At 51.3% G+C, this 27,574-nt stretch overlaps 2 protein-coding genes across 5 annotated transcripts in view; one reads left to right on the plus strand and one right to left on the minus strand.

Annotated features, from left to right (window-relative positions):
* TMEM63B (transmembrane protein 63B) overlaps positions 1-10,815 on the minus strand; it is a 23,700-nt gene extending 12,885 nt beyond the window's left edge. The window contains exons 1-7 of one of the 3 annotated variants that reach the window (XM_037142608.2): positions 10,669-10,815; positions 4,247-4,429; positions 3,893-3,972; positions 3,612-3,650; positions 2,625-2,715; positions 1,243-1,280; positions 95-237 (exon numbers count right to left, since the gene is read on the minus strand). In XM_037142608.2, the coding sequence (XP_036998503.1) occupies positions 95-237; positions 1,243-1,280; positions 2,625-2,715; positions 3,612-3,650; positions 3,893-3,972; positions 4,247-4,405 (550 nt within the window). In that variant the 5' untranslated portion in view covers positions 4,406-4,429; positions 10,669-10,815. Of the gene's footprint in view, positions 1-94; positions 238-1,242; positions 1,281-2,624; positions 2,716-3,611; positions 3,651-3,892; positions 3,973-4,246; positions 4,430-10,097; positions 10,217-10,668 lie in introns of those variants that run through there. The other 2 variants (XM_037142607.2, XM_037142609.2) reach the window with 2 other exon arrangements.
* MRPL14 (mitochondrial ribosomal protein L14) lies at positions 10,325-22,007 on the plus strand. 2 transcript variants are annotated; one of them, XM_037142610.2, is made up of 4 exons: positions 10,325-10,430; positions 16,130-16,244; positions 19,380-19,471; positions 21,505-22,007. In XM_037142610.2, the coding sequence occupies exons 3-4, from the start codon at positions 19,401-19,403 to the stop codon at positions 21,869-21,871; spliced, it is 438 nt and encodes a 145-aa protein (XP_036998505.1). In that variant the 5' UTR covers positions 10,325-10,430; positions 16,130-16,244; positions 19,380-19,400; the 3' UTR covers positions 21,872-22,007. The 2 variants fall into 2 exon arrangements, with proteins under 2 accessions (XP_036998505.1, XP_036998506.1); XM_037142611.2 differs by lacking the exon at positions 16,130-16,244 and having other exon boundaries at positions 10,329-10,430.
* The last annotated feature ends 5,567 nt before the right edge of the window (positions 22,008-27,574 follow it).

Genomic DNA, 27,574 nt, shown 5'->3' on the forward strand with positions numbered 1-27,574 from the left:
GGGGTGGGAAAAGGGAAAGGCCGATGGCGGGGTCAGGGCCTGTCCCCTTCTGCCCCCTCCTCGCTCTACCCCACGCGCCCTGGCCCTCACTGACCCAGCAAGTCCCCTGAGAAGTTGACGGGCAGCACGATGCCTACGGAGAGAACGCCCACGACAACCAGCAGCCCGATGATGTGCCGCTGGAAGGACAGGTAGTGCACAGCATCACCCCCGCACTTGTCCCGGATCTCATCATCCCTGCGGTGCAGCGGGACCACGGAGTCAGGTCAGGACCGAGGCCACAGAGGGGCCATGACTTGCCTGCCCTTACCCACCCCTACCCACATCCACCATGGCCCCTGCCAACTGGGCAGCAGTGTGGGGTAGGAATGGGGTCTCTGAGTCCCACATTTTCTGGGAAGGGAGAGGAAAAGGAGGGAAGGGGAATGGGAAAAAGAAAGATGCAGGAGAAAGGGAGGAAAAGGGGATGAATAGAGAGAAGAGGAATAGCAGAGGGGAACAGGAAGCTGGGAAGGAAGGTGGGAGGGAGGAGTAAGAGGAGGAGGAAGCTGCAGAGAGCAAGAGGAGAAATGAGGAACGGAGAGGAAAGGGACAGGAAAGAGGAAGGTGGAAAAGGGGAGGTCAAGGCAAAAGGGAGAGGAATGGTGACATGAAGAGGTGAAAGCAGGAGGCTGGGGGGAGGTTTGGGAAGCAGCAGCACCTTATGGGTGCTGGTGCAACACAATACATGGTACACCTGGGGGGCCCTGGGGGCCGGGCGTGGGGGCGGTGCTGACCTGTCCAGCTTCCTGCCTCTCTCAGCACTCACTGCCTGCCTGCTGCACTCTGGCTTGATCTCCTGACTTCTGCCTGCCGGACACTGGCTCTTGCTTGCTGCTGGCTGGCTGTTCCCAGCCTGCCTGCTGCCCCTACCCGCTGGATGTATGGAGGCTCTGAGGCAGGGGCTCCAGCCCCTGCCCTCAGGGCGGCAGGGGCCGGGAGAGCTGTGGATAGAGCAGGGCCTCCAATGCAGTGGGGCACTAGGACACCATGGCAGGGGTGGGGGTCAAGTGAAGCCAGCTCAGGGGCAGCGGAGGCCAGGACCCCAGGGCCTGGCCCCCTGAAGTGAGGAAGGAGAAGGGCACTGGGCTGGCTAGGAGCCCTAAGGACCTCCAAGCTGCTGGGCTTTGGATTTTGTCAGGAGATGACAGGTTCTGAAGTTTCCCTGTTTCTTTCTTTACAGCCTGAAGACCATTCACTTACTTTATCCTGAAGATGGCTGTCAGCCAGGAACAGAAACCCTGGGGGGGACAAAGGGCTGTCAGCTGCGGCCCCAGCCCCCGCCCCGAACCTCCCCTTGCCCCTCAGGTCCCACTCACCCTGGTGCAGCTTCCACAACCCCCCAGTTCACCCCAGAAAACAGTTCACCCCAGAGAGGGAGACAGGGAAGATGTCAGCCTTCGAAGAAGAAAAGGACCAAGGCTAAAGTCTACACTCTCACGCCCAGGGCTACAGGGCCCCGCACGGGGCAGTAGAACCGGGCCAGGTCCTGCGGTTGTATGGGCCAAGGTATGGATGGCTGGGATTCAGGGTTTTAGGAAGAGCTAATAAAAGAGTTTGCAACATGGCTGCCAAGAGCAGAGGCCTGAGCCACACTGCCTGAGACCCTGACACTTATCTCCTAGCACACCTCAGCGGACCGAAACCCCAGGTCACCGTGAGCCAAAAGCTCCCACCCACAAGCCCCCAGGCCTATCTTCAGGCAGAGCCCCACTCAGAGCAGGGGAAATTTGGGGGAAAGGGATGGGCAGGGAGAACCCACCCCCACCTTCCTACCAGGAAAAGGCCCAGGCTCAACACAGGATCGGGGGGAGAGGTACCCGGCCAGGACATAGGACTGTACTACCTGTTGCCAACATCGCTTGAGTATGGGGACCATCCGGACACCTCTGGCTGGCATGGGCAATACTTTTGTTTAGCCACTTACCAGGATGAGTCCAATTCAGGAAGCTGACAGGCCCCCAGCTTGAGCCGGACTGACCAGAGCCATCCTAGGGCCTGAAGATTAGAGTTCTGACCGGGACACTTCCCCTGGCAGAATGATGGGGGCCAGGTGGGTAACACTAGGGTGTGGGGTCTGACGTGAAAGGGGCCTGGGGACTGCTGTGAGTCAACAGGCACAATCCTTATCTTCAGGGGCCACTGCCACTCAGCCCCAATCCACGAGCAGGTCAACTGGCCCTACCCGCCCAGCCAGGGGCTGCCGGCCTGCAACCTCGGACGGAGCACCGCAACGATTCTGTACGTTTTGCTAGGCAGCATGAAAAACTCATGATTGCTCCTAAGACCATGTCTAAGGAAAAATGGGTCCTTAGGATTAATCGACAGAGGCGGGCACAGAACTCTCCTGTGGAAGTAGTTTGAAATCGTGGAGTAGGCTTATGCTAGTGAGGAGGCTGACATCGGGGACAGAGCAGGGAGCTCTGGGTCTGGCTGGTTCTCCTGCAGCTCTTAGGGGAGCACTGCCTTGCCGAGCAGGCCACGCTGCACAGGTGCTCGACTCTACTCTCTGGAAGCTGGAGGATGCTCGGCCCACTTGCCCCAAGGAGGAGGGGGTGGCTAAGAAGTCTGGGCAGGGCACTCACATTATCTCTTTGGTCAAAGTCGACGGAGCTGGAGACAGACGTGAGACGTTCATACCGGTCGTGACTGTCCCCGTGCATAGCTGAGGCCACACTGGGGGTGAGGAGATGGGAGATGAGAAAGCCCCGTGAGTCTGAGCCCCTGGGGAGCAGGGGGAGGAGTGGGTGGGCTCCCTCTGCAGAGTCCCAGCGGTTAGACAAGGCACAGAAAGAGCAGTGGCTGAAGCAGGAGGAAAGGCCCTCTCCCTGCCTCCCTCAAACTGCCTCTTCCCTTCAGTGGTATCTGGGGGAATAGACACAGGCGGTGGGGGAAGGGAGGAAGGTATCTTCATCATCACCCCTTGGAGGCTGAAATGAGAGTGAGAATGTGACCTGGCCCTGCAGTTTCAGAGCTGACAAAACCAGTGTTATGCACAGAGCAATGGGAGGTGGGGCTAAGGGTGTTTGGGGATGTCTCCCAGGTGGGCCCTACTCGCCCTCTTCAGTGACCCCAGCAGCTGCCAAAACTCCAACATCAGTCCTACAGACAGAGACCATGATGTGACACAAAGGGCCGGACTTGGGGCTTCTTGAGCAGCGCCCCTCCAGGCCTCCAGAAGAAGTGAGCAGGGGACCCTGGAATATGAACTAGCTGTCAGGGAAGCCACTGGTGACCCCCAATCTTGTCTCTGTGACCAACAGGGTGAGTGTGCCATGAATTTCCGGGAGGGTGGCTCCTGCACTCCAGCCAACAGTGGCCGGGCAGCTGGGTGCACGGGGAGGAGCTTCTCCCGGGCAGAGAGCCAGATGGAGAGGTGGGGGAATGAGACAGAGACAAGTTAGGGGGCCCTTGCTCTGCAAAGCACACCACCTGCGTTAACGTGAAAATGAGCCCGCAGAGGAGAAAACTGCAAGGAGAAACCAACGACTTGGCCGGAAGAGAAGAGAAGCATGAGAGAAGAAAAGAGAAAGCTTGTTTAGTGGGAATGAGGGGGCTGGCGCCCCACATACTATTCCTGTTCCACTCGGTCCCTCTCCTGCCGCCGAAGCCTGGGGACAGAGAACAGACAAAGTCAGCGGGGGGGGAGCAGGGGGCAGGTGGGTGCCTGGGGACTGGCAAGGACAAAGGCCCAACTGGGGACCTCATGCTCCCCATGCCTGCTCTGGGACTGGTCCCTCCTTATCACCCCGACAAAGGGGGATGACAGAGGGCTGGCTTTTTCTCATACCTGAGGAGTACGGAACAAGTGTGTGTGCATGTATAGGGGTGGGGAAGAGTCTCTCAGCTTTACCTGTCTGCATCTGTCACCAAGGCCAGCCGCCCATAGTCCCAGGCCACCTTCCGGAGGATGGAGAACACAAACAGCAATACCTGAGGGAAGAGGGAGTAGTTAGTGGATGGCTTCTCCACCTGCCCACTGGATTAGCCAGAAGAGCGGGGGGAGAGGGGCCAGAATCTTGTTTTGGAAGGGGGTGGCCCTGGCTTGGGTGCATGGCAAAGGCCAGGCTTGGGCTGTGTGATGGGGATACCGCCTGTAGTTAAGCATAGCCAGTCGGGGCCAGGTGGGAGAATGGTTAGAGCTGCAGATGTTAGCAAACTGTACAGAGAGTGGGTGCTGAGGGTGTGGGTGGTAGTGGACACTCACGAGGAAGCACATGAAGTCCAGAGCCAGGACAGTGGGCACGCCCCCGAAGGGCAGGCCCTGCAGGACGGTGCTGCGGATGCGGGCGCTGTAGCAGTAGTCCTTGGGGTTGCTGCTGTTGAGGGCTGTGGTGCCCAGTGTGGCCAGCAGGAAGGGCAGCATGGCTGCTACTGCCGCATGGTCCTCCTGGGCAGGGGGCAGAGTGGTCAGCTGGGCACAGCCCCTGTCCCTCTCAGAGCTCTGGGAGGGCGGGTGCGGGCAGGGGGAAGTGAGGGCAGATCACCGGACTGCCTGGGTGGGTGGAAGCTCTGGCCTCCGGAGATAAGGGAGGGCTTGGAGAAGGGAGGGTTAAGTCACATAGATTTACCTTCGCGGGTTCTCGGGCTGTGGCCCCACCCTGGGCCAGGGAACTTGGCCCAGATCTGGCCTGGGGAGACTGGGTTTTCTAAGCTGGAAGCTATCTGTGAGCCTAATGTCTATCACCCATTCCTCCACACACATACATGCACACACGCACACACGTGCATACACGCTCCAAAGGTGTCTCTGTCTTTGTCTCAGGCAAGGGGCTGAGTCTGAGGGAAGATGAGGAAGGGTCCTAGGCCTGAGGATCCAAGGATCCAAGGGAGGGGTCTCTAGGCCAAGGGAGCATGGGTCAGGAGCCAGCACCCCTCCCTAATCTTCTCTTTCTATCCCCAATAGAAAAATGGCATGTTTTCATTTATTTCATTTTCAACTCTGTTAATCATCTTCCCAATATAATTGGCCTCAAAACAAGATGTTTAGCTTCAGAGTCCTCTCTGTCCCCAGAGTAGGGGTCCGAGAATAGGCTCAGAGTGGGAAGTCAGTTAAAAAGTAGGACTTCTGGATCGGCCTTACTTGCCTGGCTCCAGTCACTGCTGCTCACTGTCATTCCTTTCGCCCTGCCCAGGCAGCACTGCAGCTTTCTCCCCTCTGACTTCCTCACCTGTCTCCACTGATCTCTGCACAGAAGTCACCTGAGAGCTGTGAGGACTATAACTCCCAGAGTGCCCTGCTCCTGCCTCCGGAGCAGGGCAGGCTGGGAATGCCGTGCCTCCAGCGAGCTTTTCCATTGGCAGAGGAAGGAGGAGTGGGCGGGGGCCTCTTAGGTCGCCCAAACCCTCTGCTGCTGGGGTAGTGCTTTCCACTCCGGGTTCCTGCCACAGCCAGGCTGTTCAGCCCTGGATGGTCGAGGGTCCCAGGGAATGGGGTGGGGAGGAGGAAGGAAGGGGCAGGCAGCCCGGACACCTGGGTTCTGGAAGTGCCTGAGGACGGGGCGAAGCAGGGCTCTGGGGAGGCTCCCACGGGCGCCGAAGTGCGGCCGTGGCATCACTGCCCCACCCCCGTTTTAATGGAGGGCCCCTGGGGAACCCCTTCTGCTGACAACACTGAAGCTCTGCCTTGGGGGTGGGGGGGTCTCCAGGGAAGAAAAGAAAGCAGACAAAGAGAACAACAAACCCAGCATCGGTGACTGCAACTCTGGGAGCAAGTGTCTCCCAGCCCCCCTGGGGTGACTTACAGGGTTCTTCCTTGCCCACCAGTCGTTGCCTCCCTCTAACATTTCAACTGCAGGGCGAGGCACCAGATCTTAGGTAGGGGAGAGGGGGGCTGGAGTTGTTTATGTGTTCCACTCAGTCCCAGGGAGTCTCTGAAAAGCTGGTTAGGAAGGCTAAGAAAGTAACTGCCCTGGGTTTTATGCCTCCCTCTTCCTTCCCAGCCTAAATTGCCTTAAAAAAAAAAAAAAAAAACGAACAACCCCCCCCCTCCCCATACACTAACTTAGTAATTGTAGCAAGTGCCATTTATCGAGTACCACTGTTTCAGGAATACATACTTAAATGATTTCATTTAAGTCTTAACAATCCTAAGTTGGATGTCACTGGCATTTTAAGATGACAGCACAAAGGCTCAAAAAGATTAAGTAACTCCCAAAGTCACACCAGTAATAAAATGATGGACCCGGGATTCAAACCTAGTTTGACTTTCTAAGGCTAGAACACTTTTCAGGGTGCCACAGTGTTTTTCTGGTGTGCCTAGAACAGGACTCTGCAGACCCTGGAAGCTTTGCATGAGCTCATGAAATGTCCTCTGGCCAGAGAGCATCGGGGTGCTGTGGGCACGCATGTGTTTCGGTTTGTAAGTGCACGTGGTGTGCATTTGTGTGTGGGGGAAGCTAAGTGACTGCATGGCAGTCTACAGAAACGAAGTGAGTGCTGATTTCTAAGTGGGGATGTGTATGTGGGCTTGTCTGGGAGGCTGAGTGTGTCAACACAAGGCGGTGCTCAGAACTCTGGGGTACGGGGGCCGGGAAGGTAAAGGTAGGTATAGATATCTTGGGTTTGTGGTAGTTGAGGGGCATGCACATTAGTTTCCCCCTTAACTCCCAACTCCAATGCACTCCAGAAATCAATACAGCCCATTCTCATTCCTTGCCCATTTCTCTTCCCAACTTCAAGGCGCCACCAGGCCAGAGTGTAATGGGTACAAACCCCTGGCGCATCAGCCCCCTTTGCATCCTCTCCTCCTGGAAGGAAGGTGTGGAATATTCTTGGAGTTTCTACATTAAGGGAACCTGGTAGTGTGGGTGGGGAGAGTCCAGGCAGACGCTTAGTAACTGAGATCACCATGTTTATCTGGGGACTCCTTTTCAGTCGCAAAGCACTCTTGCCTCCAAAATGGCATGGATCTTCCCACCTACACCTGAGGAAAGCAGGGCCAGCTCCATCAGATCATTATTCCCATTTTCAGGGACCCAGGGAAGAGAAACCACTTGCAGGACGTCACAGGGCAGGTAAAGGGTGGAGCCAGGGCTGGTGGCCCTGCTGGCTGACAGGGTTGCTCCAAGCTCTTAATTGTGGGGGTGGGGCTGCTGGGCTGAGTTTCACCAAGGGCGGCTGTTCCTTCACTGAGAGCAGCCGAGAGGGAAAAGAATGAAGCCGAATTTGGGGGGTGGGATAGACAGTAGGGGAGGAGGGCATTTCCTCCATTCCACAGAGTTGCTGGAGCCAGCTGGATCCCAGAATTTCTCTAGCCCGACGCAAGGCTTTTAGCTGGAATTTCGTAAAGAGAGCGATGGAAGATTTTATTTCTAGCTAACTGAAGGTTGTTATTTTACCATTAAGAAGCGTGTACATTGTAGGGGTGGGGGAGGTTTAAGTTACAAGTTTTTTCTTACAGAGTTACTTGGGAAGATTTAATTTAGGCTTGGGCTCAGAGGAAGGCAGTATGTCTATTGGGAGGAGGCAGAGGCTAGCTGTTACTATGCAACCTGGGCCTCAGTCTTCTAATCTGTAACAGAATTGTATCCTTGCTCTGCCCCTATTAACTTCAAAGGGATGGGCAAAAGTGTATGCACGAATGAGGATAAAACTAGTAGAAGAATGCACTAATCAAATACTTCTTTAACTCTTATTCTGTGCCAGGCACTGTTCTAAGAGTTTTACAAATATTAATTCATCTACTCCACATCACAACTCTAGGAGGGCAGTGAGGTATGGGGGTGGGTGGGTATGGGGTGAGGGGTGGGGTACCTAACCTGTTCACGCAGCCAGGCTCTGGTAGATACCGATATGGACCCAGGCAACCTGATCCGAGGCTATGCTCTTAACCACTGCACTTTGCTGCCTGGGCCAACCTCAGAGACCCTTCCAACAGAGCTGAGGACTGCCCCTCCACTCGGAGAAATGCCACACCCTATTTTCTACCTGTTTGCTTTCCCTCTTGCTTGTAGCTCCCAGACTCTCCGCTCAGGCCTTAGGTTTGTGATTTTAGGTTCTGAGGCAGATGCAGGGAGCAAGGCACAAAGCCGGGTGGTTAGGAGCACAGGCTCCAGGATAAGGCAGATCTGGCTTGATCTTCACAAACTACCTCACCATCCTGGGCCTTGGTTCCTTCGTCTGCAAATTGGGATAATTCAGACATGGTGGTTTTGAGGATGAAAAAAAGATAACTTATATAAGGCTTTTAATACAGTTCCAGGCACATAATGGGCTCTAAAAAATTAACTACTGTTATTAATATGGAGTGGACTTAAAAGTAATAGGTTTAGTGGAGGAAAACTGTTAAAAATCAAAATAAAAGAAAGCATAGAATTTAATATGATAGAGCCCCTCAGCCAGGATGGGCTTCTTGTTTTGACCTAAGGGCTTATATCCCATTTGGGACTCTTCCACTGAGAGGCAGGGCATGTTCCTAAACTTTTCAATTATATCCGTTCCATCCGTAGCAGGAGGGGGAGGTGGGAGCATGGGAGGGTGATGCTACACTAGAAGGGGTCAGAAGTTCGGAGGACAGAACTCATTATTGATCAACTACCAGGCAGGGTGCCAGATTTACCTGTGCCGTCTAGTTTGATCCCCATGATAAATCTTGAAAGGAAGTGATAGTAAATACACTTTTTAATGGAAACTAAGGCTCAGACAGGTTAGGTAACTTGTCAAGGTCACACAGCTAAAGAATGGCAGAGTTGGGGTTTGAACCGAGCTCTCCAAGGCTGTTATAATTGGAGGAAACTTGTACTATGTCCAAAAGGGGGTTCTCAGCTACCCACCACCTGCCTTCTGCCTTGCTACCTCCCCACCCACCCACCCTGACTGAGTTGGGTGAGCCGACAGCAGGCCTCAGCATGTGCCACTTGGGCATGCCAGGGCTTGGACCCTCTGATGCTCTAGAGGACAGTCATGCTGCCAGCACGCCATCACTGGAAGCCTGGCAGATACTCCCATTCCCCTACTCGCAAGGAGGCAGGACTGAGGGGTCCCGTCTCAGGAGAGGTTGGGCACAGTCTTATTTTTCCTAGGTTGCTGCAGACCCAGAGCGAGGATAGAGAATGGTATTAGGCAAAAACCCTAGCTGCCCCCACCTTCCACCCTTCTCTCCCGGGAAGCGCAGTACTCAGCCGCCAGATCTCCACCTAGGGGATCCAGGAAGGTGGCAGCACAGAGCCCCAAGGGCAGCGGGCCCCTCTGACCTCTCCTCTTCACTTCCCAAGCGCCCTTCTCTTCTGGGACACAAGGCGCCAAAGCTTTGGGACTATTCTCTCTAGGTGGTCAAGAAGGCCAGGAGGGACAAAACGCGCCCCCTGCCCCGCACTGGGCCTTTGCCCCACTCCGGGTTCCGTGCGGAATCCTTTCCCCACCGCACCCTCCAACGCAGGCCCGGGCGCCTCATGAATGAACTGCACTGTGTGGGGCGCAAGGAGAGGACACGACACGCTCCTAGGGCTCGCCGCCTCCCCAGCCCGCCGATCAGTCCCCAGACCGGCTGGGGGCAGCGGCCAGCCTCCTGCCAGTCAGCACCCGCGAAATATGTCCTTGCCCGAGCTCGAAACCCTGCCTCGGGGGGTCGGCTTCGGGGGTACTCGGCCCCAGGAGCAGGAGAAAATAACAAGAAACCGAGGCCAGCGGACTTGGCGACCCTGGAATCCAAAACTCGGGGGCGGGGGCGGCAGGTTCCCCACAGCGGCGGCAGGTGGACGGGGCGCAGCTGGAACCCCGGAGGGCCGCGGAGGGGAGGCGCACCTGGACCCGTCAGGTGGGAGAAGAGTGGCTGTAGAGTGGCGGGGGTCTCACCCCTCTGGATCTCCAGAGGGGTGGGGACAGAAGGCGTTGCACCTCTGGATCCCTAGCAGGGGTTGGAAGACTCACATTTGGCTCAAGATGGTGTGGGGTTGGGGACAGCGCGCGACACCAGTAGGTCCCGCGGGCCCGGGCACCTCTGGGTCCCGCAGGAGGTAGAAGGGAGGGGACGCGCAGCTGAGTCTGGGGTTTTGTTTTGGGTGGCAGTGGGATTCTCAAAGAAGAGAGAGGGGGTTGGGGAAGGGTCGCATACTCACCCCCAGGCGCAGACTCAGCTCCGGCACGGAGCCCCGGCTTGGGGCGGGGCGGGGCGGGGGGAGGGGAGTCGCTGGGCCGCTCGAGCTCCAGGCTCCTGCGGCGGCCGCGGCAGTGTCGGGGGAGGGGGAGCAGGAGGAGGGAGGGGAAGGGGCGGGGCCTCTTAGGCCCCCGCCCCCACGCCAGCACACGCACAGCGCGCGCGCACTCTCCTTTCACGCCCTTCCAGCTGTGGCTGGCGCGCAGGCGCAGGGAGAGAAGCCGCGTGGGGCGCGGGGGGAGGCGGTGCTGGGCCCGTGGGGCGGTCAGCGGGATATTCCAGAGCGGCGAAAGCGGTATGGAGCGGAGGCGGGGGCGTCCGGCTCCCGACTCTTTACTTCCCCTCTTTTCTTGTCGGCAGCAGGGGGGCGCACTCCCTGAGTGGGCGGACAGGGGGCCCTTTGGGGCACTGGGGCTGCGGGAGGAGTCCTGACGGAGATGGGAGGCTGCGGACCCAGACGCTCCTCCCTCCCGCCCCCGAGAGCTGCGGGGCTCCTCTGGCCTCTGCGCCCCGCGCTTGTGGCGGGTGCTCACCTGCCTTCCCTGAGTTTGGGGCCGGCCCGGTCTGGCGCGGGCCGCGGTAGGGCCTTCCCGAGGTGCCTCGGCCGGTCGCTCGAGCGCGGCTTCTCGAGTTCGTCGCCTCCTCCTGTCCTCTCCCCCTCCCAGCTCGGGTCTGGACGTGACTTTGTGACTCCTGAGGCACTTCTATGGTGTGGAGAGTCCGTCCGCTGCTGTGACTGTCGTGGGGATGAGTGCTTCCCCGGCTCCAGGGGGTTCCCTGGTTTCTAATTTCATCCGAGGCTGCGTCTGCCAGGGATTAAGACTGGATACATAGATAAGATAGAGACAGATAGGTGTGCGCGCGCGTGCGTGAGCATGCACAGGTATAGGACTGTATCGCCCACACAAATAGGCAGAGTACCAACTTAGTCATTTTACTTTGGCTTCCTGGAAGGTTCTCTTTCCTTCAAGTTTGAAGTGGATCGCTTTAGGACAAAAAGGGCAATATTGCTTTTCACAGCGGGCAGTAAATGAACTTTGCTACCCTAAGAGATTGAATGGACTGAATTTATGAAGAGGTTAACAAAAGGGCCTATGGCGGAATCATTTTGAGTTATTGAGAAAAGCTGGGAGGTTGGATGAGGCTTAAACCTGGGCAGCTGGGCAGGGGAAGGGTCCTGCCCACATCCGTGCGTCTGGTGGTGTGAGCTGCTGGCTTTTTAAAGGGTTAGCTTGTGGAACGAAGCTATAAGTTTTGATTTATTGTAGTTCAAACTGAATTCTGCAGCTGAGTTCCGTTGGTTCGTGGGAAATCAGTTCAGTGGATCACAGTCATTAAAAGAAAGAAAGAAAAAAGAAATAGAAGATATCAGAGTGCATTGTCCTTGGTAAGGGTAGGTATTATTTCTTGACACTTGCTTCAGGTATACACACACGTGTGAGTGAATTAAAAGATGTTAGAAAATGTTGCTTTCTGTGCGTCACAGAAAAGTTTGCAACATATTGGTCTTCTGTATCTTCTTGTTTGCCCTCTTGCCTTCCTCAGCCTGAGGATGCAGTTAGCATACCAGGAATGTACAGTAAAGAACAGGGCGGGCCTCTTTCTTCAGGCAGGAGACTGTCCAAGGAGAAAGTTCATTTATTGGAAGTTTGTTTGGTTGAAGAACAGTGTTTCATCGGGGTAGGAAGTAGGCTGGCCTACCTAGGAAGAACAGGAAGGAAGGCGGCGTGAAGCTGTCTATGGTAGACTGCTGGTGGGAGCCGTCTTTGTAGGTTTGGATTCTCGGACTTGTTTTGTTTTGGGTAGGAGCAAACAGTTTAGATGAAAAAGCATCTACGCTAGTTGTTTTTTGTTTTGTTTTTTTGGGAGGGGTGGAATTGTCCATTTAACCCTCAGAGCTGTGTACATGTATATTTCCAATGAAACTTTACAGATTGAGTTGATTTTATGGTTGTAAAATGTCCATGATTCATTGCCAAATAGCACTTGTGATGCATATCTGGAAAGTGGAACTGGAGGCCATAGTTACCTGGTTTTTGGATCTCTGAGGATCACTGAAGGCATTTATATATTACTATTATTTTTAAAATGCAGTTATGAATTGGAACATGTGGTGGATTCCTGATCTTTTCTCCCAGTGCCCAATTAGGGTCACCACATGTTAACAAGTGGAGAGAAGAAACATTTTAGAGAGCCTGAAATGGAAATAGAATTAAGTGCATTGTGGAATTCGTGAAGGAACACTGGCCAAAATGTTTTATTGTTGCCCTTGAATGTGAAGGGCAAAAATCTTTTCTGGAGTCCATTTTTCATCAGGTATACTCATGGACAATGAACATGATTATTTAGGCTCTCCTCAGCAACTAGAATCTCGGATGATTCAAGAGTTCTTAAAACCTGCCTTGCCCCACTCCTGTCTGGCTGTTATGACACCTGGACCCACATTGGATGGATTTTCCTGTTGTTTAGTTTTTATGCCTCTAGGAAAGCTTACAGGGTCTCAAAAACCAGATTATGATTTAGCCTTCCTTCTAAAGGTTGGTGGTTTGTTCTGGATTGTAGCTTACCCTGGTGTGGTTTTACATGTGTGTTAACAATAACAACCAGCACATAGGGGAGAACGATGGTTCAGACTCCAGGAATGTTGCTCCGGGTCATGCAATATGCTCTCTTACCAAGAAAGGTATGGGATTACCTATCACTAGTGGAACAACTCAGAGTGGGAAAGTCTCCTTGTTAGAAACATTAAAAAATCATCTGCACCCCTAGAATAGAGAGGGGAGCAGTTTTCCACGTCTGCTTTAGGCTGAAAAACGCTTTTAGGGCTGAGTCATCTTAAAGTGAGAACTATAGTGCTGCCCTGAAAAGCAGGGAGTGAGGCTCTTCTCCCTGCTGGAGATTTGGAAAACAGACTTCTTATCCTGCAGACCTGGTCCCTACTGGTCAGTTCAGACAGAGATTCCCCACTTAAGTGAGTGAGGCTAAAGCACATTCTCTTCTATGCCTCTGCTCTTTCCAATTACCCTTGCTTGGCAGGAAGTCACTGAGGCCTGGAGAAGTTGATTTCAAGGTCACAGACTTAGCAGTAGAGGCGGGGGATGGAGTGGAGGAGATATGGTTTCTATCAGCAGCATTTCCTGTTTGAGTCCAGGGACTCCTCTCGGCTTTTCCTTTCCTCCACTACCCATCTGCCTACCTGACAGCACTGTAAACCTGGCTCCTTGCCACTGGCCCACTAGAGGTGGTAACAGGAAGGAAAAATGGGCATGATTGAGTAGAATGGGACTTTGCTTTGTGCGCTTCCTCAGAGTTTGACCATACCGATTATTACAAACTTATTTCTAGACTATAGATGTCTCCGCATCTGTGAAGTGGGGGTAGAGAGGGAGGAGAGCCAGAATAGATACAATCTACACATCGAAAAACCAGTTTGAGTAATTGAGAATTGCCAGATATACCTAAGAAAAACAGCTTTAAATACTTTTGTGACAAGGTGGGGAGAGGTGAATAGATGAACAAATACAGGACAAGAGCCCTGGAAACATTTTTCTTTTGTGAATCAAATGGAGAAATGAGGCCCTCATGGCAGTCCTGGCAGAAACAGCTCCTCATGCTATTGAGGGGCACTTTGCTTATTGACCATGACACTGGGAAGACTCACTTTAACATGTGAATCAGGTCAGCTTCAGCGTTTGCTCTAGGCTGTGCTGAGTGAGTGCTGATATTTATTGAAAAGACGGTTTTCTAATTCCTGAGTTTTTTAAGATTACATGACAGCCTTGAGAGAGAAAACCAAGTCCTTGCCCTGTGTGGGTGTGTGTTTTTCTGTGTACTTGGTTAGTGGTTAAAGTAGCATCTTTGCTGTGCAGGTATTGTGCGGGTTGTAATAGGAACAGCCTTCTAACCTTGGAAAGGTCAACAAGTTGCTTAGTATTTCAGGCTTCATTTCTAGTCTGCAAAATGGTGCTTACACTGTTGAGCCCCCTGAACCATTCAAAGTCCTTAACTGATTCAATCCCCTGCAGACTTGCTCTTTACTATTTGTCTTTTTGTTTTCGTTGGGTGCTGGGGAATGAAATCATCCAAGAAAGTGATCTGCGTGGCAGTACTTGAGAATTGTAACATGTTACATTTGTGTGAGGTTAAAAAAGATTCCTGAAAGAGGATCATTGGACAACAAAACAGTAATGGGTTTTTAAGAAACAGATAAGAGCATGTGTTGGTCCAGAATGATTGGGGTGAAAACTGCAGGAGATGTCATGGTCCTGGGGTTTCTTTTTTCTGGATTCTTCGAAGCCTCGGAGCACCTGCCTTTCCCTGCTATAGCTAAGAATGACATTTACATCCTCAGGCTTGTGGAGTTTGTCCTTTTTGTGGCTCTTGTTGCATTTGATTTCTCTGTGTTTCTTTCCCGTGCTGTTACTTAGTAGCAGAATCTCACTTAGTAGCAGAATCTCCTTTAAGCACTCCTTTGTGACTGTGGACCTTTTTATTTGTTTAGTCTCTTCTACAGAGTCCATTCCTTTTGAAAGGATTTTGAAATTTATATAATATATTTTACCTAAAGATGGAAATTGTTCATATGGAAACAATCTGTAATTATATATAGGTCTGTGATACTAAATACATTTCCATAAACTTCAGCACACGTAATGGTACTTCCCCGTTTTCCACAAAGCATCAGAGGTGTAGGCACTTTGTGTTTTCTTCAGCTCAGTCTGTGTATTGAAATTAGTTAGAAATGAGCTCTCAGTGTGTAGGAGGCTCCCTCAAGTCACTGGGAGCCTGTGAGTTGGGCATGAGAAAGATCATCAGTCCCTCAGCATGGAGCCTTCTGGAGCTGGAGGATGAATTGCAGTTGCAGATTAATTTTATTCACTTAACAGGTACTGAGCTGCATTTGTGTGCGAGGCACTGTTCTGGGTCCTGCAGCACCGTGCAGGGCAGGCAGGCAGGCACAGCCCCTTGCCCTCTCTGAGCATCATTGCAATGGGATCTGTAAGGCGATCCCAAATGAAAAACTCACCTATATGTACCTGAAATATACGATCTTTCCTGGCCTCCACAGTTGAAGGGAGATGTTAAAGTTAAATCAGGGTAGAAAATGAGCATGGCTCTTGGATTGTATAGTAAGTAGTTTATCTCCCTTCTCTTCCCTACCTTTCCCCTTTCTCCCTTCCCCCTCCTCTCTTCCCCCTTCTCCCTTTCCTCCTCTCTTCCTTTCCTTCCACCCTTCTTCCCTCTCTCCCTCCCTTCCTTTCTTTCCCTCTCCTCCTTTATGTAGCCCCCTCTCTTCCCCTTCCCCCTTCTGGGGAGGTTGTGATTCATAGTCTAAACCTGGAGGGCAATACTCAGTGCTGACTGGAAAGTGCCTTCAAAAGCCATCCCTGGCACTGGAGTCTTCTAAACACCTGGCCCTCCCTGAATGAGAGTGTTGTAGAGGAGGAACTATCACTGGGGTTACTGTTTATGAAAACATAAAATTCAATGTTGAAACAAAATATCAGAAATAGACTGCATCTGAAGTGAATCAGGGCCTGTGTCTGCGGATGGATTTATGTTAGGAAATAGCATCAGGGCCAAAGTTGCTTTGAAGTAAATTGCTGCTTCCATTATTCCTCCCTGATTCAAACCAGGTATTTAGTGGTGGGATGAGATGTTTTCCACAGTGGGCTGTGCAGGTGCCAGGCCAGGGAGATTTGTTTCGGGGCCAGCAAACACAGCATGGGCTGCCCCTCCCAAGACCAGCACCCGGTTCGTGATAGACGGATAAGTGCTCTGCAGTGTGTCTGGAGTCATGAGTGGGGTTTTGTTGTCGTCGGTGTTGGCTACTTCATTTATTTTATTCGGCAAGTGTTTATTGCACTACTACTCCATGAGGACCTGCTGCAGTCTTTTGCTGGGGTGGGAGTGGTGAGGACAGACTTACTTTTGTAACGAGTAAGGGTTTGACGATGCAGTAAGTGAATTGATTTGGTTCTTTTGTGCTTTCAGGTTCATAGGAAGGCTTACTGTTGTCCATTTCACATCCTTTGGATCTGAAGCTCACCATTAGGCCCACCAAAAGCTCATGAAAAGTCTTTGAAATCAGTCCCTTTCTTGTGAAAACGTAAGTGCTCCCTGGAGATGGGAATGTGTTACTCTTGTGTTTGAGGGCAGTACAAGCAATCCTCGCCCTTTGAATCTGTGCTTCCTGAATTCCTGCAATGAGTTTGCTTGCCAGATGATCGAGATTCTTGGTTTTTTTTTTCTTTCTGAGTTTGAGATAGTGAGTACCAAGAACTAGAATGTTAAAGGATATCAGCTTTATTTCAAAAAAAGTCTCTAAATTTATTCAGTGTTTGTGTTTGAATCGTGGAAATTGGAGCGGAAAGAGTTCCTATGGCATGGGCTGCCCAGATGTCCTCAGTGCTGGAGGGGGAGGGTAGCATCTGATGCTGCACTTTTACACAAGGCTTCATAGAGGAGCTGCACTCACAGCCGGCTGGACCCAGGGCTGGTGAGCGCAGCGTGGGGAGGGGCCTGGGCCTGGGCCTGGGCGTGTGTTCAGACTGCCCCAAACAGTTTAGGGAGGTGCAACGGGTGGTGGGGTTTGTGATACCCAAGTCCGGAAAGTTCTGGGAAGCCCCCAGGCACTTCTGCAGTTCTTGGACAAACATAACTGTAATTGAAGAAGCAGAGTGGCGTGGAGAGGCAGGTTGTCCCCTTCTCAGGAGAGGACGTGCAGTGGTGCTGGGCTAATCTCGAGGGTTCTGCTGAGCTGAGGAGCCCCCTCTCTTTGGAGGGCAGAGCAAGGGTCTGTGGTATCAGATGGAAATACTTGGCTGAGGCTGCAGGTAACTGCAGCCTGGACCAGAAGGAATGCTTTTCAGAGCTGTGTTCTGTTTGTTTTGTTTTTAAAGCTGATATCTAATTATTGCTCAGAGGATGGAGCTCCTCTTGCCACCAACACTACAGATTGTTTTCAAAACTTAAATTGGGTTAAAGTGAATCATTTTCACCTCGTGTTCATCTACATCTCAGTTGATTTGGTAGGCATTGAGTTGGGTTTGAGTAAAATGTGCCCGCAATGTCACTATTCTTGATGGAGCGAGGATGACTTAACAGTTGGAAAACTATTAATGTTTAAGTTGAAGTTACCATGTTAACTCTGTTAAGAGCACAGATTCAGGGAGCTATTACTTGGGTTAATGTTGCAGCTTTTTCACTCCTGGCTGTGTGACCCTGCACACGTGATCTAACACCTCTGAGCCTCATTTCTTCATGTACAAACTGGGGCAAATGACCGTGCCCATTGCATAGGGTTTTGTGAGGCTGAAATGAGACAACAGTGTAAAGCATTTAGTCTCAATAACTTTTCATAAAGGAAACAGAAAAGTTACCAGATTACCCTTAGAGCTGTTCTTACCTGGAGCTCCCTCATGTGAAGGGAGTTTTGTATGGTGTGGTGAGGCTGGAGGGTGTGGTAAAAAGAAGCTTGGACAGAAGCTGGTCCACTTCTGGTTCTGGTTCTGGTTCTGCTTCTGCTTTTGGCTAGTTGTGGGGCTTTCTGTAAGTCACTTCATGTCTCTATATCTCAGTTTCCTAATCTGTGAAGTGAGATGTGACTACTGTTGGTGTGACAATGACAAAGATAATGATGATGATGAAGGCAGCTAACAGGTATTGAGTTCTGGGCACTGTGTCCTGTGCTTTGCATGGCTTATCTCCTCATCATATTGTGAGGAGGTCTTGCCGTACGTGTCACATAGTTCCTTCGCTGGGGTGCCTAGCTGTAAAGGGGAGGCGTGCCTCCTCTGATAGTCCTTGGCTCTGTGTGTCAGATGTTAGTAGTTCTGTGTTTTCTGACTTCTTTTGCAGTTACTGTTCTAATCATAATTACATCTTGGCCAATGCTTACTGTGTTGTCATTAAGAAAACACTGGAAAGTAAGCTTCTGATTTGAGGCTAAATTACAGTTAAAAGGCATTTCTGAAGTGTATTTCTAGATATTCCTGTGGAAGTAAATAGTAAGTTTTCCCCCCACTCTGGTGAATTGAAATCTTACCTGCGGTGCTGTGAACTGTGTGTAGACACTGCCATGGTAGAGGCCTCTCAACAGAGCTCTACCTGAATGAGGCCCTCTGCAGCCAGATGTTCAGAGGGAAGAACAGGTGTGTTGTGCAGCAGGAAATAGTAGCTGTTTGAAGGTTTTTCTTAAACATGCTCCTAGCTAATGCCCAGATGTTGCAGGAAACTGGGGATTTTTATGTTTGTTGGTTCTAGGGAGCCATCGGGTTGAGGTTTTGCAAGCCGGAGTCATCAGTGTTGGGTTGGTATTTGCTTTTATATCTCCAACCTGCCCTCCAGATCCCCCTTTTTAGCTGCAGTATGGGGCGGTAGTTTGGGAGACTGACCCAAATAGAAACCTTGATCAGGGACTTGGCAGGGCACCCTGGGGCTCCACTTTGCTAGCCTTGAGCTGTCCAGGTGCTCTGGTTTTTACATTGGGGAGAAAGGTGATGTGGTGACAGACAGCCTGGGCAGGTGCTCAGATAATCTGCTTGCTTTCAGGGAGTAAAAGTGCTGGTCTCAGGAGGCCACGGGGGTCAGCAAGGGCAGTGGTGTGGAGATTTTCTCTGCAGAGGACTTGGAAGATGCTCTCTGGCTGTGCACTATACCAGAGGATCAGTGCTTCCCCAGCCTGTGGAGGTGTTGTGATGAGGACAGCATTCTCTGAACTGTTGTATTTCTTAGAGCGAGATCTGTTGTGGGTCATTCCAGTTCTCTGAGCCCAGTTAGAATATGAATCAGCAGCCCTGGCCAACATGGCTCAGTTGATCCCCTGGCCAACATGGCTCAGTTGATCGCAGGTTCAATTCCTGGTCAGGGCACAGGCCTGGGTTGTGGGTTTGGTCCCCAGTTGGGGCACGTGCGAGAGGCTACCAGTTAATGTTACTCTCCCTCTTTTTCTCCCTTCCTTACACTCTCTAAAATCAGTAAGCATGTCCTCAGATGAGGATTTAAAAAAATACATGAATCAGCAAAATTGTAGCTGGAGTTCCAGCTAATCATCTTTATATCTTTTAACCACTAAGATTTATATTTAGTGACTAATGATTTTGTGTTGAAAGTGCCATCTCCCACACAAGTCCCTGGCAGTGTTTTATTTAAAAAGCAGCAGCAACAACAACAACAACAAAAACTGGCTCTGAGTAAGGACACTGACTCAGAAGTAAATCCTTTCCCCTTTCTTTTTCTGCAGGATTTTCCCCCTTGCTATCCAATGGCTTTCTTTACTGGGCTCTGGGGTCCTTTCGCCCATGTAAGCAGAGCACTCAGCCAACGCTGTTTCAGGTAACTTTTCCCATTAAGTTCTTAAAGCTGCATCTTTCAAGTAAGTCTCCAATTGGGGCTGGGTGTTATGGTGACTAGAACAGAAGTGGAAACACCAGGAGGTGTGCTTGGGGTCAGGGAAGGTAGAAGAATCAGACTTAGCCGGGGCTTGGTCCATCAGGGGAGGGGCATAGACAAGGAGGTACTGATGCTGTTAGTAGCGGGATGGGCAACAGCATGTGATAAAAGATGAAACTTTTTAGTCCTTGCCAGACTTAGAGTGAACCTGGTATCTATCGACCTTATCATTCTTCCAGTGCATTAGAACCTTCTCTTTTAGAAATGGAGTCATTTGGTAAAAGTTACATGCTTATTATAAAAAGCTCAAGCATGATAGAAATGTGGCGGCCTCCCCTCCTGTTAGACACTGAGCCGAGGGAGGACACAGGCCACGTTCCTGTTGGCAAACGTGCCTTTTGGCCCTGTTCATGCGCTCATTTCGCAAGTGTTCACAAGTGTTCACTAAGCACTGTGCCTGGGTTGCCCATAGAGAGAGGAATAAGAATTGCTTCCTGCCCTGAAAGAGTTCTCACAATTGGCCATGGGGGCAAACTTGGAAACAAATAACTCTAAGAAAATGTGACAAGTGTAAGAATAGAGGTTTGTGTGTTGCTGTGGAAGGCCCGAGGCCAGAGCTGCTAACGAAGCTGGAGTCGGGGGAGGAAAGGAGAGTGGAGGTGGCCTTCCCAGAAGGGAAGAGGGAGCAGGCCCATCCAGGCCTCCAGGGAGGGCTGAGAGGCGTGGCGTGCTCAGAGCTCCAGGGCTTCGTGGCCACTGGGGCTCGAAAGGTGTGGGGAGTGGTAGGAGATGGTGGACCTCAGAAGGCAGGTAACTTGGGGCCAGGTTGTTGTCAGTGTAGACAACAGGGAACCATTGAACACTTCTGAGTAGGGGAGTGGCCTCAGTTTTATATTCTAAGAAGAGCTTTTGGTTGGCAGAGTGAAATGTACTTGTTACCAGTTAGGACACTAATGTCTTGGTGTAAGAGTGAGTTGCCGAATTCAGGAAGTGATGGGGTGGAGGGAGAGGACAGAGACGCTGAGGAGATGGTATCAGCGGGACGCAGCAGCAGTGGATGTTGATGGAGAGAAGGGAGTACAGCTTGGGTGCTGGAGTTTCCGAAGTCATGGTCTCTACGGGAAACGCAGCGCAGGAGGAGGATTGCAAGGGGAGGCGACAGCTCAGTGTGGGACCTCCTGAGTCTGCAGTGTCTGTAGGACAAGTGAGTTCAGAGGGAAAATACAGGACTAGAATGCAGGAGACAAATGGGGCTGGAGATGGAACTTACTAGTTGGAAGCAATAGGAACAGATAAAATTGCCCAGAGCAGGCATGTGGAGTGAAAGAAGAGGGCCTGGGGTTACCCTGGAGAACATTCAGTGCTTAAGGTGCTACTTGCAGAAACTAGAAATCCCACTGTCATTGGATTGCTTAATACTAGCTTATCTGCCTTTAATAGGTGCTCATTAAAAAAAAAGTCCTTTCTAGTGGGGAAAAATGCATTAAAACAAAAGATTGTTACCTTGACTTATTTACAGTTTCTGCTGTGTCGTGTCAAGGGACTCCCTTAGCAAACCTGCTCACTCATACCTTCTGGTTCCCAGCAACACATAGATGAGAAAATTTGGGAATCAGTATATCTGGGGGAGCAGGTTTTGCAGGTTAGGCAGTGGGTGAGGCCTGGCCCATAAGGTATTTCATTAATCCTCAGAGTCCTTTTGGAAGTCAGAGCCTTTAAGTTAAGGCTGCCCTGAAGTATGTTGTAACAGAAAACTGGGTTCTCTTTAATGCCCATCCAAGTCCAGACCTTGTCTGTGCGGACACTTTCTCGAGCACGGAGAAGGCCTTAAGCCGCTGACTCTCTGTCGGAGCCCCTGGTGGCTCCCTGTTCAGCGCCATGGCTAACGTGCATGCTCTCCCGAGCCTTGCCCTCCCAGAGGCTCTGCACCCTGACCGGGGGAGGTGCAGACCTCAGCCTTTTTCCTTTCCCATCAGCACCACCAGGACCCTCAGTGCTATTCAGAAGATGACACGCGTGCGTGTGGTGGACAACAGTGCCCTGGGCAACACCCCATACCATCGCCCTCCTCGGTGCATCCACGTGTATAACAAGAGTGGGGTGGGCAAGGTGGGTGACCGGATACTGCTGGCCATCAAAGGACAGAAGAAAAAGGCGCTCATCGTGGGGCATCGCATGCCCGGTCCTCGGATGACCCCCAGGTTCGACTCCAACAACGTGGTCCTCATTGAGGACAATGGGAACCCTGTGGGCACCCGAATTAAGACACCCATCCCCACCAGCCTACGCCGGAGGGAAGGCGAATTTTCCAAGGTGTTGGCCATTGCTCAGAACTTTGTGTGAGCAGAGCCCAGGCCACTGGCGGCAGTGGGGCTCACGAATGGAGCAGTTCCAAAAACCACGCCATCGCTGATGGGGAGCTTGGGTCCCTGTGGCTGGGGAACAGTGTCCTGTGAGAAATAAACACTTTTTTAGGTATGTTTTCTTCCCTGAGCTTTCGGAAATGTGGTTGCCAGGTAAATGGCACTGTGGCGGTTAGAAGGTGGCTGACCCATGTCTGGCCACGTAAGGCAGCAGTGTGTACATGGAGCAGCCCCTGAGCTCTTCCAGGGGTCTCAGGCTCTGGAAAGTGCCTGAGGCACAGACTGAAAGCCCACTTATGGATGCATGGTGGAATCTGTCGCTTCTAACCAGGCATCCCCCTTTTTTCCCATTCAGAGTGTCCTCTCCCAGTGTCAGAGGGCTTGAGGTGTGAAGTAGTTGTGAGGATAACTGGGTTAGCATGAATAGGAGCAGAGTGACTTGTTTAATTAGTGGGATGTACCCAAAGGGTTCTTCTTTCTGTGCCAGTGACCAGAGGGACCAAAGTGCTGCTCTGTGCCCATAGCAGAAAACGTCCCCCCTCACTGCTGGGGTGGTGGGCTAGTCCTTGTGTTTAGCAGATGACTCAGTCTGGGACCTGTGCAGGTGACTCAGTGACAGTTTGTCTTCCATTTTTGTGTTGGTTTCCTTGGGGAGGCCTGGGGTTCCCCTTGGTTCCTTTGATAGAACCTCATCAACTCATTTATGAATTTGTTCATTTATTTATTCAAACTATCTTGTGGGCACTTACTCACTAGATATTCCAGGTTCCTCAGAGGTGGAGTGGCATGATGATTAAGAATACATGCTTTGTAGCCAGGCTGCCTGGGTGTTTATCTCGACTCCGCCATTCACCCCTCAGTGACTCTGGGTGAGTTATCTAACTTTCATGTCTCCCAGTTTTCTCACCTGTAAAATGGGGATAAAATGATGCACATACTTGGTAGGGCTGACGTGAGAACTAAGTGACTTAGTACCTGTAAGTTCCTGGCAATACTAAGCACTTGACAGGTATTAGCTATTTTCTGTTAGCATCACTGAGCGTGTGCCAGCACTGGGAAACAGGTGAGTGTAAGCAGATACCGTCCTTGTTCTGTAGCTTACAGTGTCCTGGGGGAGGGGCACAAGTCACAGTTACTTGAACAAATGAAACCCCCAAGTGTAACAAGAGCCTGTGAAGGAGGGATTAGACTTTTTCAGTGGGATTGGTGGCAGCTTTCTGAGAAAGCGTTGCATCAGCTGCGTTCTGAAGAACGAACAGGCATTGTGATAGAAGTTGACCCAGTGGTTCCCGGGGGCCCAGCAGGAGTGTAGACCGTTGAACAAGGGGCAAGAGGGGACCTTATGGGTGCTGAAGTGTTCTAAATCTAGGTCTAGGTGGGAGTTAGGTGAGTGTATACATCTGTAACTAATTATGAAGCTGTATGCTTTATACCTTAGTAAAAATAAATGGATCGGCATTGGCTAGGTGAGAGATGAGGGGGAAATATTCCAGGCATAGGGAAGAGCATGTCAAAAACCCTGTGGTAGGAGGGAATGGGGTGACCACCGGGGACTGAGGAAAACGCCGCTGTGGCTGGAGCAGGGAGAGCCAAGGAGAGCATGGTGTGGGCCGAGGCTGGCAGAGGAGCAGGCCTGACCGTGCATGGCCTCGTAAGCCCCTGGGAAGGAGGTTTCCTTATCTGGAGGGCACTGGGCTACTGTTGTATTAAACAGCATATTTAGCAAGCAGGGCGGGGGTGGTAGGAGGGGGAACATGGAGAGGGGCCGAGGGAGGCCAGAATGGATGGGGAGAGGCTTTGTCGGAGACTGGGCAAGATATGTTGGACTGGGATGGTGGTGATGGAGGGGAGCAGAAGCCTTTAGGAGGCAGAGTTGACTGGGCTTGGTAATGTGTTACTGTGGCAGGGGAGGGCCAAGAATGGGTCCTAGGTTTCTGGCTTCCATGCCTGTATGGTTGGTCCTGCTACTCTCTGAGCTGGGCTGCCCTGGGAGAGGCCTGAGAGTGCAGGAGGAAGTGCAGGGAGTGGGGAGTGGCAGCTCTGAATGGAGGTGCCTTTGAGAAATCCAACAGATGTCAAGTAGGTAGCTGGATATAAATAATCACTTAGAATAGCACTTAGTTTCTATTTTGAAAGCATTTATGTGTATGTGCATATTCTTGGTGTTCTTCATTCCTTTAGTGTGGCAGGCACTGGTCCTGTTTTTTAGATGAGGACACTGAGTTTCAGAGGCCAGATGATTTCTCAGGGTCTTACATCTAAGAGGTGGCAAGGCTAGTCTTAAAGCCTGATCCTGCGACTTCCAACTCAGGTCTTCCCACAACGAGTGGGGTCGTTTGCCATTGATGAAGCCTCTCCAGCTTGAGTTGACCACCAGCTGTGGTCCTAGCAGAGTGTGATCCACGTTGGAACCTCTCACCCATTAAGCCTCAACTGCAAGGAAGCGAACACAGGCTTTAGTTTCTGTCTTCCTGGTAGAGGAGTGAGTGCACTGCTCCCCAGGGCTCCTCCGACTAAGCTCCATTTAAAGCACCTCTAGGTGTTTCAGGAACTAATGTCCCTCTCCATCTGGCCTCTGGAAGGATCTGGACATGGTCTGCTGCAGCACTGACTGGCCACAGAGGAGGACTCACACCCAGACTAGGCCTGCTTTGCCAGTGATGAGTGTCTCTTCACCTGCAGCAGCTGGTACTCAGCAAGCTCTTAATTTCCCTGTTTTCTGGGCTGCTTCCCAAAGGCTGCAGGAGGAAGAGACCCCTGTCCTGAGGTAAAGGAAAGGTGGAATTGATATTCTTGGCCCCGCACTACCTGCTCAGGGGCTGGACCTTCGCTCTGAGTGGGGCGGTTTGACTTGAGTTGCTGTCTAGCTTTGCAGGTCACCTGCATTCTGGGTTCAGGCTCACTTCTCCCCCCACCCTTAGTCAGCAGAAAGTGTGTTCATCCTTGCATCATCGAGTTTGCGGGGAACTGGCCGCTCAGCTGCATCCCCTCACCCACCTCCCAGGTGCTGAGGTTTACCCAAGTCATTCAAATGACTGTCCTTGCTGTCCTCTCTTCTGGTCTTCCATGGGCTCAACCACTCCTCCCAAGGTGTTCTTGCTGACCACTGGAAGGCTATGGTTTCCACAAAGCCATTGGCGAGGGCCCACACTGCGTGGGTGACGCAGGCCCTTGCAGCACACAGCCCAGAATAGCCTCGGCTTTACTGCTTTTCCAGCCGCCCTATCACTTTGCAAACTGGGATCTAATTTGCTGTCCACCCTCCACACCCTAGTCTCTCAGCCAGTACTGCTTTCTTTGCTCATAAAATATTTATAATCACAGATTATGTTTCCCTCCGAGTATAAACTTGCTTTTGTTTTTTTCCCTTCTGTGCCCTTAAGAAGCTGCCCCTGACAGGTCAAAGGCCTCACTTCTCTGGGTTCTTGGACTTTATTGCAGTGTCCACCACAGGGTCTGCCGCAGTGCCTAGCTCCACCCAGGGTTTGATTTCCTCCACTATGCTGCTGCCAAAGAAACACGGTGGAAGGGGCTGGAGATTGGTGGTTGTGGTTGGGACACCTGGGCTCCAGTTGGGCCTGTGCTGCTAACTAGATTTTGGACAAGCCACAGCTTCAGGGGGGTTGTATGGGGGCTTGGTGCTCAGGGGACCCAACAGCAGGGAACCTCCAGAGTCCGTCAGGCCTGGCTCTTACTGCAGCCCTTGCTCCATCCACCTTGAAGGGTGGGCCCTTGGCTGCAGTTGGGGACCTAGCCAAAGGATGTGCAGAGATCATCCTGTCACCATCAACGCTTCTGGAAAAACTGAGAAGCCATCCACCTCTGGCAGGGGTGGCCTGGCCAGGCCACTTCCTGGATAACAAGCATTTCCTTCTTGAAATTCTCAAGCTCAGCCTCGCTTTGGTGAGGGAAGCTAAGGACAGTGAGAGAGCTCCTATTAGGCAGAGCTGATCTGAGTTACGCTGTTTCCTGTGTCCACGTGAGGAGGGGAGCCCCTCCCTCAGTGGAGGGGTGAGTCCCTGGCTGGTTGGGGGCCAGTGGGGTTCCTCCGGCCTCACCTGGGCGCAGCCTCCTTAGCTTCCTGCTCCATCCATCCTTTCATTGCCTTCTATGGCTTCTCGTGTTCTCTTGTGTTCTTTGAGAATTCTTGTTTTTGATGAAAATTGCCTGATATTGGAATACTTAACTGAAATTCAAATCTGCCCCAGCAGCTGCATTTCTTTCCTTCCTCTAATTTGGTAATTTGATCTTTAACAAAAAGTTTGGGGGTTTTGTTTTATACTTTCCTACCTGGAGGATGGCCATAGGTTATAGTTCAGTTCCCCTCAGCATTTTAGACAATTGCTGAATTGTTTTGCCAAATATTAGCAATTTTCCAAGTAATTTGGGCTTCTGGATTCAAAGTGATCATAAGTTTTCTTCTCAGCTTTCAACAGCAAGCCAGTTTCTTTACGTGGAAGCCAGTGGCTGCCAGCTAGACCCAGGCACAGTGGTAGTCTGTTGTCATTTGCTTGATACTATGACAGGCTACCTCATAAGACATACCGGGGGTCAAGTATTATTACCTTTAAAAATGAAAAGTGAATTTAAACTATTTTATTTTGAAAATTCCAGAGGAGCTCTTGAATAATTGGGTTGCCCTTGGATGTTATGAAAGCTTGACTGGCAGTTGATTTTAGGCCAGATGCTTACATGCCAAACAAACAGAGTCAACTCTTGGTCAGTTGGGACTGACCAGAGCCATCCGTCCTGTTCCCCACTGTTTTGTACCACCTCCTGAGAGCAGGGAGGAGAGGTAAAGAGAGACCTTGAGAGAAGGCTCTCCCACGATCTGGCCTTTTCAACGGGTGCTGGGCCTGGCCTAGGAGTGGGCCGTGCCACCCAGCTCCACGGGCTCACCTAGTGCCCTTGCTGGCTGGCACACGTGGGCAGGGAGTGGAGCTTTCATCTGTTCACTTACCTCCCTGGCACTGTCCTTAGCCAGCCGAGTTAACTCAATAATTTTGCTGCCAGCTCTGGTTAAAGGTTTGCTGGTAAAGAAGAACGGAACCCTTACTTGAAATGCGGTTCTAGGGTTGTCTGTGAATTTTGTCTCCCCAGGCTGGTCCCGGCAGTGTACAAACAATTGAGAATTAGTTACATGGTTTTCCATTCATTTCAACAGCCTTTTGCTGATCTTCTGTCCCGTAGGCTTCTTTGTACTTAATTTAATTTCTTTCTGGTAGGAAACTGTTTGCCAAAGGACAGTTTGTATATCTATATTTTTTCTTCCACTATATATAAAAATTAATTTTAGTTTTACCCATTCTCTTTATATAATCATGTATTTATGTTTTTAAAAGCCTGATGCTGAAATACTTAGGAGTGAACTGTCATGATACCTGCAAAAAGTTATCAGTCAGTGAATCTAAATGACTATATGGTGATTGTACTATTCTTTTCACTTTTTCAAAGTTTAACATTTTCAAAATAATGACAGGGGTAAAAGAAAGAAAGAAAGAAAGGAATTATCACTTTAAAAAGAATCCAATGACCTGGCCAGGGTCCAGGTGGCCCCCGAGCCTGCAGCTCTGCACTGGTGGGCTGGTCAGAGAGCAGGAGCCGCGGCTGCCACACTCCGGCTCCGGCTCCTCCGGCCGGACCACCCCTGCCCTTTCCTTGTGGCCTGGGCTTGGCTTATACT

The sequence above is a fragment of the Artibeus jamaicensis genome, unplaced genomic scaffold, assembly GCF_021234435.1.
Source record: "Artibeus jamaicensis isolate MK-2021 breed Jamaican fruit bat unplaced genomic scaffold, CSHL_Jam_final contig_484, whole genome shotgun sequence".
NCBI lineage: Eukaryota > Metazoa > Chordata > Mammalia > Chiroptera > Phyllostomidae > Artibeus > Artibeus jamaicensis.

Bases quoted from the DNA above. Each gene is read 5' to 3' on its own strand.
- MRPL14 (XM_037142610.2), top strand. From the start codon at position 19,401: ATGGCTTTCTTTACTGGGCTCTGGGGTCCTTTCGCCCATGTAAGCAGA. The intron at 19,472-21,504 runs GTAACTTTTCCC...CTTTCCCATCAG, and splicing joins CTCAGCCAACGCTGTTTCAG to CACCACCAGGACCCTCAGTG.